The 11751-nt window shown below is 36.7% G+C and overlaps 1 protein-coding gene across 3 annotated transcripts in view; it reads right to left on the bottom strand.

Annotated features, from left to right (window-relative positions):
* Positions 1-1553: 1553 nt before the first annotated feature.
* Positions 1554-11751, bottom strand: part of SLC12A7 (solute carrier family 12 member 7) — an 83032-nt gene continuing 72834 nt past the window's right edge. For 2 of the 3 annotated variants that reach the window (XM_064705093.1, XM_064705094.1), the window contains exons 22-24: positions 6445-6626; positions 2969-3102; positions 1554-2512 (exon numbers count right to left, since the gene is read on the bottom strand). In XM_064705093.1, coding sequence (XP_064561163.1) covers positions 2421-2512; positions 2969-3102; positions 6445-6626 — 408 coding nt within the window. In that variant the 3' untranslated portion in view covers positions 1554-2420. The other variant, XM_064705095.1, reaches the window with a different exon arrangement.

Raw genomic sequence — 11751 nt, 5'->3', positions numbered from 1 at the left:
AATCATAGTGTTTGATAACTCATAGCCTGTAATTCTTAATACTGTGAACTTACAAGCAAATCTCAAAAAAATGAAACCAGCATGTAAGTGTTTGCATGTCCTCCTCCATCACAGCACAGATGCTCCCTGTAACACACAAGCCCATATAAGAGTCTCAGAAGCCTATCTTCTTCTGAAGTTCAATCTTCAAAAACTTCCTGTCTAAGTTAATGTTTTGTACTTTCCAGCTTGAAGGTTTGTTCTTGACCACTTCCACAAGTTTCTCAAATGCCTTCTGGTATGCCCTCTGTCAGTCTTGCCTTGCATCTAAGGGAACTCACAGAGCTTTTGGTAGGTTCCAGACGCCTCTGAAAGCCTTTCTTTAAACTAAATTTTTATAATTCATTTTACTACAAGCTATCTGCAGTCATCTGTTGTCTCATTGCAGCTGATATGAAGCTGCCCCCTAAACTCAACCAACCTAGAAGAAAACAAGTCCCTGGATAAGGCACAGATAGGTTGGATTCAAACCCAAGCAAAGATCTCAGCCAACCCTATTCTAGCTTAGATGCTGATGCACCACTGGGCAGAGAGAGGTCATCCAATCAACTATCTGAGCCTGGGAAATCCAAAGTCCCTATAAAAGGGGCAGACACATTAAACCCATTGCTGTTTGCTGATGACCACTGATGTTGTGTCATGTTTCTGTCTCTGACCCCCAACCCCACATATCAGTTCTATAAATGCCTGCTGATGGCCCTGCACCACAGCCCAAGGAGTGCCTTTTAATATGTCCCATGAAAAGCTTAGAGCCATCTGGAGTGCAGTAGGGGCATCTGCTGCTGTTTTTCTTCTCCTCACTGGCCTGAGAATGTTTTTTAATTCAACTGATATACTGTGCAAATCTAGAACCTTCACATGCCTCCTGATCTGTCCACAGGACCTCCATGTGCCTTTCATTGTACCTAAGAAACCAAGGAGTGTTTTTGGTGTGCCCCCAAGGTACCTCTGAGTGCCTATGCATAAACCTATTCCTAACCAAAGACATAGAGCTACAGTCACACCAAGTGGTATACAGGGACATTCTGGTGTGCAGCATGCCTTTCCAATTGCCTTTTGAAGTATCCCAGAAGTGCTTTTGACTCATCAGGTGTTCACTGGGCTGCCTGATTACCTTTTTATTCCCTCTGTTCCTGTGCATCAAACTACAGGGACAGGCTTTGTCTTACATGACCTGAGTGTTATGATAAAAACACTGGCCTTGAGCCCAGCCAGGGACTTGGGCACTGCATCACTCTTGTTCTAGTCTGAGCAACAGACATCTTGATTTTATTATAAAGGAATTTAAAAAAATAAAAAATAAAATAGATAAAATAGTGGCTTATATGTTTAAACAGACCTATTCTTTTTAGAGCAGAATCTTCTGATACACTTTAGGTCTTAAACAACATTTACAAAACTAAAGACTGCCTAAAAAGGAACAGAATTGGAACAGAAGCAAAAGGTTTCTATTGAGCATCTAAACTGAACTACTCAACAATTTCAAATGAAAAACATTTAGGAGTTCATTCAGTTCAGAAAAGCAGATTTTATTTCAAACAGCAGCACATACATACAACATTTTCAAAATATAAATATTTGAAAACAAGAGACTGCATTTTATTAACCATCTTGTTGTGGTTTATCAGCTGTTGAATTATATTTGGAACCAGGTGGAGTTTGTGAACAATCGCCTTCCTGCAAGTTGGATGCTCTCATGTTTCATTATTGCTATAATCATGCAAAATAATGGTAACTGCCAGTACCTCATAGAAAAGAACTCACACAGCTTATCTGTTTATCATCTGGAGGTTTCAGCTATCTAAGTATTTTAAATACAGAAATGTTATTTTTAACATGTATGGCAAATAACAAACTTCTGGGAAACATTAATGCCCTTCATAAACAAATTTGACTGGCTGTATACATCTCTGAAGGAAGGTTCCTGAACCACAACTAATTCCAAAAGAAGCAACATAGCAGCATTTTGGTAAGAAAAAAAGACAACCTTTTCTAAAACCCTTCCCTTTTATTTAGATGCAGAGCAAAGATTAAAATAATCAGAAGTCGCTGACATTTCTATATCTTTAAAAACACGATTGCATTACCAATTTTTTTCGTTTTACCACAGCATAAGAAGTGTCAGAACATGCTACATATAAATATCCTAAGCCATTCACCATTTATTAATTCACCATTTATTAATCTTCTACATAAACCTGCTTAAAATGTTATTTAAATAGAACATCTTCCTAGGGGAAAAAAACCTCATCATCAGAAGATTCAGCTTGAAGCTAATTTTCAATGCACTAGAAGACAACGAAGCTGCTCAAATTATGGCAAAAAACTTTGTTTTCTTATGATGGGGGGTCTGTTGTGTTTGAAAAACACATGCAAACAGATTAAGAATAAATGGTGATCACTTCACGTCCACTGCCTCGGACTAGGAGAACTCTATCTAGACCTTCTGTCAGAACTTCCAGAAATTCCATGTCTGAAATATCATTTGGTCAAGGAATTTACTCAGAAGAAAAATAAAATATCTAGTAACTTCTCAAAAAGTCTGACATATAATGAAAAAATAAAGTTCAACAATTTCATCAGAGTATTTCTGTGTCCCCCTTTACTGTCCTGTTATCTGGTTATTAAAGTGGAAGTTAAGCCTAAGTTGGGGGACATTCCTAGTTTTGCCCTACTCATCTACAAAAAAAGATAAGAATAGGAAATTTTTAAATTACTTCAAAGTTAAGGAAATCCTTTATATCAATAAACCACCCCCCCAATCAAGATTTTTTTATCTTTTACTTTTTAACTCTCTTTATGTCATTTTCTTATAGGCAGACTTATGCTTACCCTACTTAGTAATGATTATCCCAACAGGTAATGGCAGAATCACAAAAAATGTAATTCTCAATTTCAAGAAATATGGAATCAATACAGTAGAGGATACAGTTTTCATCCCCTTTTCTGTTTTTAGGAGGTCCAGGCATATTCAGGAGGACCAGCTGAGCATGCTGTGATTTATTAAGCACTACTCCATTAAGCTTCACAGCAGTGTGCATTCTTCTCACATTTGACTGATTCCTAGCATGCAAAGAAACATTTTTAAGTATTGTTATAACACGTACGTAATTGAATCATACAATATTTATTTGAAATTATAAGTATGTAAAGCAAGGTATTTTCATGGATACTAGTAAATGTACATATTCAAAATAAATTAAATGTAATACTTTTGGCAAGAACGTTTAACTCTGAAATTCAAGCAGTTCCAAGTAAATTGCCAAAATGCACAAATCTTCCAGTTGTCCATTATCTTCTACCAAGATGAATTAAAAATGGTTTCAATAGATGTTACAGGTCAGACAAGAACCACTAAGAATCTTGTTTATTGACTTACATAAAAAGTAACTGGATTTATACAAGAATTTCCAAACAATGAAATTACAGGACTGCAATGGAAAGATCAAAATATTTATGTTGTACAGTAAAAGATTTTACTCATGCTCCTTTGGAACCATTACTAAATTCTACCAGTTGGTGAAGAAAATTCAGAAACACCATAGAATTTTGAAAAAAATGCTAACTTATGTTGTAACCGTATGGCAGTAAGCAGTGAAATGAAATTGAGCTTATCCCTTTACACTATCAACATTACCTAATATTTTCCTTGTTTCACCTACAAATACAATTGTTGTAGATCTGTGCACAAGAATTAAAAAGTGCTAGGGTTTTTTAAATGTCCTTATTTTAGTATCTCTTTTTATGGTTCAGTGGTTTTTCAGAACAAAAGAACAGTTTCCTTACAGTTCCTGAGAAACAGGAACTGTGTGTAGAGTTAACCAGGGTTGGAAATAAGTCATATGCTACAGTGTGACAAAAATATTCAAACTCTACCTTAGTCCATTTATCTACAAAATCTGCTGCCTAAAAGTAGGGCTTGTATGTTTGGTTTTTTCCCCCAAATAAATAGTTAAAAGTAATTTGGCCTGAAATTTAGTGGCCAGTGGAAACCAGCCCTATCAATGATTCTTCATGCTCTGCTACCTCCCATCTTCCCCGCTATAAGAGACTGATATTTCTAAAACTGAGTTTATCTGTCCCTGCTGGAAGATTTTCTATCATGGTGGCCAGCTATCCTAAGAACCAAGTGTACAAAAACTATATATGGAACAAAGGAAAGCTTGAAGTTCCAATTTTTGGAGCAGAATTACATTTTGAGAAGACTAAAAAGAACTATGAAGAGAGGCAAGATTGTCTAACTGAGAAGCATAAATATTGAAACTGAAACATTGTTAAACCAAAAGTAAAATGCAGAGTGTAACTTTGTGACAGAGTGGGCAAAAATTCAGCATTGAAATAAAGGCTCATGATGTGTAAAATGTGAACTGAGGCTAACATCACTTATCCTTCAAGCACGGGTAGAACTGAAATCATACACAGTAGACAAAATACACTTCCAAAATCTTTATAAGAAGCTCAATTTGTTAAGCAGATAAAATTAAGAAAATGCTTAACTCTTAAAAAAAGCAGAGCAGTCAAGTGAGTTCCACTCAAGAGATGTAGTATTCCATTTTTGTATGCTGTCATACCCAAAGTATGTCTAAACTTATGTTATTTCTACACATGCATGGGTTGGTAGAACGCAGGCAAGAACTGACTTTTGATGAAACATGAAAGTTCCCTTTGTGAACAAATATTCCCTACTGTCCAAGTACTTATAGAACAATGAGAGCCTATTTTTCCAGAAAAAAGAATTCATTTTTAATGTAGTTAATTAAAACACTAAATATTATGCTGGTGCAGAGAAGTACTGTCAAGCTTTATAATCTTACAGAAACTATAACACAGGTTTTGTGACTTACCTTGAATAGAAAGTTGATCATATTTAAGAGAATATTAAAAAGTCACAATGATATTTTTTCAGTGATGTGCTAAATCAGAGTGTATTAAACAAAAAACAAAAAAATACATGCATTGCAAATTACAATTTAGAAGCATGCACACAATGTACAAGATGACAATAACCAGAGAACCCAGCCTATGTTGTTTAGGTGAAGTGAAATTTAGACTTACAGATTTTCCCATTCTCTATGTGAAAGGGAAGCAAATGCATAGAAAAAAAAATTATGCCATCAGGTGAAGTCAACATCATCATCATCATCATCATTACTATTATTATTATTATTATTATTATTATTATTATTATTATTATGCCATTTTAAAGTCAACAATATTAATATACTGTACAGGCACACCAAGTTTGAACTGTAATTTCTACCCAATTATATACAGTAGTCTTAAAATAATAATATCTGAAATCAGTGTTTTGCACAATTCTAAAGTAGTAATAGGAAATGTTTCAAAGATATGAATTTTAAAAGCCCCTAATAATTAGAGTATAATGCTGCCTAGGACAATGCTTTAGATCATGAGCACAATAATTTTTGGAATGTGCAGAAGGCAAGCTATTTCTAAAGAGCTCAAAGCAAATCCAAGACTCAGGACTTTAAGGTACTAACTTTAAATATGCTGTCTAACTGCATTGCCTACAAGTCCTAGATTTAAGATGTGTTTCATTTAGATATTAAGATTTCCCTTGACATCCACAGTTTTGGTTTGGTCATGTGTAGAAAATAATTTAAGCTATGTTTCTAAGTGCAGCTTCCTTGCAGAGCTAAGAAAAGATGCATGTGCATGCTTAAAATCACAACATGAGGAAACAAACAATCTGGTTTCCCTCTGTCATTGTTTTTGTGTATACTACGTTGGTTTGACACAGGGAGTAGCTCTTATCTATTTAAGAGAAAGACATAAAGGAATATTTAAATAGCAAATACTTAATATAGCAATACATTTGTATTTACACAAGTTTTCTATTTCTTTAATTTACAGGATGAGGGTTGAATGTCCATTCAAACAAACAAAAAACCAAAAACATCCCACTCCCATCTCTTCCCAAGAAAACTCCCCCCCATACCCAAAGTCATGCACCTAAAATCAAAAACATAAGCTAAATGTCTTGAAAGTCTACCTGCTTCTTTGGAACTCCCTCTAATACCAAACACAATAAAATACAGGGACATATACACTAATTTTTCACCCACATGAAGAAATAAAAAGTTATAATTATAATAAGCTTTTTAACACATATGCTTTCTGGTACAATCCAGAAGTTGAGTTAACAGCTTAAAGTCTGTCATATTTAAACTTCACTCACAACATTCTTGTGAATGACTCTTTACAGTCATTCCACCCAAGTCTATGTTATTTTTATAAGGCTGCCATTTAAGTTCATGAAATTTTAAATAAAACAGAATCTCTTAAAAACCAAAACCCAGATAAAACAACAAACTAGAATGCCCCCTCCCCCAATAAAATACACACAGTGAAATAAAAAGCTCCAAATACCATATGCATACTTACGGCTTCATGTTGAAAATATCTTTAAAGCCAGACACATTGGAATCCTTGTTTTTATGCTTTTCCGCTACAAACTTTTCTTTAGTCCAGGTCATTTGCACTTTCTCTGGTACAGCAGCAGCCACACTTGCTTCAACTGCTGGAGCAGAGCGTGAGGCAGTGTTTTTATCATGGATCAGCTGAGCCTGGCCACAAAACAAATAATTACCCCACAATTCAGCCAAAATCAACATTTGTAAATTACATGTTATTACAGTTTTGAAAAGGAGTTTCACAGCCGTAGAACCAAAGAAGCTGAAGAAAAATGCACCTTTACTTTGTGAACAAATATGAGACTACTGTAACTTCAGCATGAAATAAAATTGCTTGTAAAAAAGTTCATATTTTGTTTATATTTGCAAGACTATATCTTATGTGGAATGTTACTTTTGTAATGAACTAAAGTGAGGTTGAATTCCACCAGAGAGTACTTTATTAACATCAGGGTGTTTTGCCAATGAAAAACTTTAAAGCCAGTATTATCATTGTATCAAGTTACATTATTTTCTCAGATACTGTTGTAAACACTGTCCATTTCACATGCCTTTAGCTGAACTACAACTATGAATCTCTGATGCCAGTATGGGACTGTCTGATTTGAAGTCTAGTTATAGATTTAGATGATTTATGCCTACAAGAGCATTTTACATAACAAATCTAGCCATGAAGGGGTCTTCTCTTCCCTTTTAACAGCAGAAACTCTAATCAATTTCAAGAACAAAAAAGCGCATATGCATGTGGGAAGAATATTATGTTTTCTATTTTCCATTCTCCTTGCTTATTTGGAGGAAAAGAAGATTAAATATCTAACACATTATTTACTTACTTTCCCTCATAATACTTTGTCCATAGGCTTCTCTGTTTCCATCAAATACAACACAAATACAGTACCTTAGACTCTAAAAATTATAAGTGAATTGGTAATTGGGGACAGGATTCTTTTTGTGCTTTGAAATTTTCTGTTTTGGAGGTGGTATTTATTTTATCCTGTGATTGTTTGCTTGTTTGCTTTTTGTTTAAGATATTTAACAGTTCTGAAAGCTATTCAGAGACTTAAATCATTAGTTGAAGCTCCTGTTCCATTTGGGAATCTCAATTATTCACATGCTAGACATAGTCATGGTCCCTCCACATACCTGGTAATTAAGAATTTCATGCAGGTCAATAAAAACCATGAATAAAATCCAAGCAGATGAGAATTGTACTTTCATTCTCAGAAAAGCAATTCCTCTAGTGGTTCACAAACTGTAATTGCAGGTGGTTTTAAATGCCTTTGAGTTTCCGTATATTCCCTAAATTACTTCCTAGTCCCTATCCTTCAGGATTCCCAAATTCTGGAGTTCAGTTGTGAGGTTCACATAAATATCTCTTAGTATGATGATCTTCCTACAGTCACAGATGATTAAATGATGAGTCAAGACCACAAATCAGAAGTTACTCTGAATACAGTTCTATCATGAGAATCAAAAAAGCTAACAAATACATGCCAATATCATAAATACCATGCAGCAGTATCCAATGTACTAAAATTTCAAAGGAAGAACTGTAAGATGAGTTCAGTACAACTATGCTTCAATGGAAGAAAATTTGCCATTTTTAGAAAGACCGTGAGACCAAGAGAAATTCTGGACCTATAATACATGTTTATAAAAATGCAAACACAACAAAAGCACATTCTTGTTAGTGCTATTTTGATACTAAATTCAATTAATGAAACCAAACAGCTTGTTCTCTCACTCCATGACGAAAGGGAAATACAAAGATATACAGCACTTCTACAAACTAGGCTACACATTTTACATATGAGCAACACTTTAAGTGCACACTAAACTAATTCATTACATCAGTCCATTTCCTTTCAATGTCACCCCACAGAATACAGTAATGACATATATGGGTTAATAATAGCTCGCAAATAAAAATGGCTTGCACTCCTTAAAAGATCTAGTATATCAATACAGTCCCCGAGAATCTTCAGTACTTCAATAGAGGAACTATAAAGGAAGTCAATGAAAGCATGAAATAGGTTTATTAATGTAACACCCTGCTTCTGGCTCTTAAGAAAACAGGCAGTCTCAGAAATGAGTTTCTTTTATGGAAAATAAATGTGAGAAAGAGAATATAGTTCATGTCACAGAAGCATCATCTAAAGACAAGAAATATAAGGTAAACATAATCAATTTAGAAAAAATTGTAGTTAATATGTTGTTCAGTTTGCAATAGGGGTACTCAAAATGTTGCAATGGAAAATACGTCTAGTCATAGCCAGCACTATGTCGAGCTACCTCTTCCTAATGTTGATAATCATTAGTCCGCAGTGCCTGAGCATCCTGGACAATGGGCAATGGACTGGAGTAGCTATTTCTTCTAATTGAGCCTTGAGACTCATCTGTGATGCTCTGAATCTGGGACAAAAAGGTTACTAATGACAAAAAAAAGTCTACAGAAAAAAGCAGATATCATATTATTCTTCATTTTAATAGATGAAATGTGGTATCAGCTCAAAAGGCTCTTTTTCACAGAATTCACAGAATGACTAGGTTGGAAGAGAACTTCAGGATCAATTGACCACGCCCTAACACCCCAACTAAACTGTGGCATCAAGTGCCATATCCAGCCTTTTTTTAAACACATCCAGGGATGGTGACTCCACCACGTCTCCAGGCAGACCATTCCAGAACTTTATCACTCTTTCCATGAAAAACTTTTTCCTAATATCCAATCTCAATTTCCCTTGATTCAGCTTGAGACTGTGTCCTCTTCTTCTGTCAGTTGCTGCCTGGTGAAAGTTACCAACTCCCACCTGACTACAACCACGTTTCAGGAAATTGAGAGTGATAAGGTCATCTCTGAGTCTCCTTTTCTTCAGGCTAAACAACTCCAGCTCCCTCAGTTGTTCCTCATAGAGCCCATGTTCCAAGCCCCTCACCAGCCTCATTGCCTTCTTCTGGATGCGCTCAAACATCTCAATGTCCTTCCCTAACTGAGGGCCCAGGACTGGACATAGTACTCAAGATGTGGCTTCACTAGTGCCAAGTACAGGGGAAAACTGACCTCCCTGGTCCTGCTGGCCACACTATACAGGCCAGGATGCCACTGGCCTTCTTGGCCACCAGGGCACACTGCTGGCTCATGTTCAGCTGGCTGTTGACCAGTACCCCTAAGTCCCTTTCCACCTGGGCATTGTCCAGCCACATCATCCCCAGCTTACAAGGAGGCAGGGAGTTATTTACAGGGGCCAAAATGCAGGACTCAGCACTTGGATTTAATAAACTTCATTCTATTGGACTTTGCCCATCCATTCAATCATTCCAAGTCTCTCTGCAGAGTCCTCCTACCTTCCAACAGACCAACGTATGATCCCAGCTTAGTGTCGTCTGCAAATTTACCAGTGGAAGACTCAATACCCTCATCCGTGTAATCAATAAAGATATTGAATAGAACTGGTCCCAGCACAGACCCTTGAGGGGCACCACTAGTAACTAGCCACCAGTTGGATGCAGCACCATTCACCACCCCTCTGGGCCCAGCCATCCAGTCAGTGCGTAACCCAGAAGAGTGCTCCTGTCCAAGCTGTGGGCTGCCAGCTTTTCCAGGAGTGTGCTGTGGAGACAGTGTCAAAGGCCTTGCTGAAATCCAGCTACACAACATCAACCGCCTTTCCTGCATCCACCAGGCAGGTCACTTGGAGATCAGATTGGTCAAACATGACCTACCCCTCCTAAACCCATGCTGGCTGGGTCTGATACCCTGGCTATGCTGTAAGTTGAGTGTGATGAGACTCAGTATAAACTGTTCTATAACCTTACCGGGTACTGAGGTCAGGCTAACCAGCCTATAATTAGCAGACTCCTCCTTCCCACCCTTTTAATGAATGGGCGTCACATTGGCCAGCTTCCAGTAATCTGGAACCTTGCCAGTGAGCCAGGACTGCTGGTAAATGATGGAGCGGCTTTGCAAGCTCATCTACCAGCTCCCTCATCACCCTGGGATGGATCCCATCTGGTCCCATGGATTTATGAATATCCAAGTGGCTCAGCAGTTCTCTGATAGCCTCCTCCTGGATAACATTTTTAAATCTTTAGTGGTTAGTTATGAAGTCCCTTTACAGACATTTGTGAAAACAGGAACCCAATTTAGTCCTTCCATCTCTATGGGAAGCTCAAATATTCACTTGTTTTTGAGGATTTATGAATGGATTTATGAATGGATTTATGAATATCCAAGTGGCTCAGCAGTTCTCTGATAGCCTCCTCCTGGATAACATTTTTAAATCTTTAGTGGTTAGTTATGAAGTCCCTTTACAGACATTTGTGAAAACAGGAACCCAATTTAGTCCTTCCATCTCTATGGGAAGCTCAAATATTCACTTGTTTTTGAGGACCACATCCTTTCATATATGTATATATTCAGGTGAAATTTTTCACTCAATTACAATCAAAAGCATGAAAAAACTAAAAGCATATGAGAAAGCTACTTTTCAACTGTAAAAACCTAAAAACCTAAAAATCTAATCATTCACAAACAGTGAAACAGTAATCAGTCAAGGGGTCTGCTGGAAATGTATTTAGGATAATTGAACACTGTAGATGAGTTGAGGGGTGACCTGGGAATATATCTGGCATAGTAGAAGATTGCATATGTTAGTTAAGATTTTAAAATTAGTTAAGAAGCTAAGTTAGTAATATAGGTGGCAAGAAACAAGTACCTTAACTAAGTAACCTTAGTTAAAAAGTAACAAATACATTAGGAAAAAGAAGCTAGTAGTAAGAGGGATAGATGTAGCATTTGTGAAGAAGCAGAGACCACAGAAATACCTTGCCTTAAGAATAATCAAATAGTTGGGAGAGGCTTGGACCATCACCAGCAGATCAAAACAGAGAGTAGGAATCTGCAACTCCTTGCACATGTATTTGGAAATGATTCCACATGTGTCCAGCATGCTGCAATAAATACCCTTCTTTTCAACTTTAATTAGTTGAAGAGTCATCTGTCCGTGCATCACTCACCTGCATGCACTCAAATTTCTGCCAATCTTACTTAACAGCACAACCCAAGACAATTTGTTAGTACAAAGTATTATTACCTTCTCACAGGTCCAATTAACACTGCTTTGCCCAAGAGTCCTTAATGAGAATTAACCAGAGAAAGAAGCCAACAACCACCAAAAATAGAAGCAAAAAAGGGAATGAGGCTCTACATTTTCCTTCCCCTTTGTAGCACTATTAAGTCAAATAAATAGATATTTACCAGTCATACCTAAGTTGCCTA

This window comes from Zonotrichia leucophrys, chromosome 2 (genome assembly GCF_028769735.1).
Source record: "Zonotrichia leucophrys gambelii isolate GWCS_2022_RI chromosome 2, RI_Zleu_2.0, whole genome shotgun sequence".
NCBI lineage: Eukaryota > Metazoa > Chordata > Aves > Passeriformes > Passerellidae > Zonotrichia > Zonotrichia leucophrys.
The sequence above is the reverse complement of the archived record's forward strand: the minus strand, read 5'-3'. Positions and strand labels throughout refer to the sequence as shown.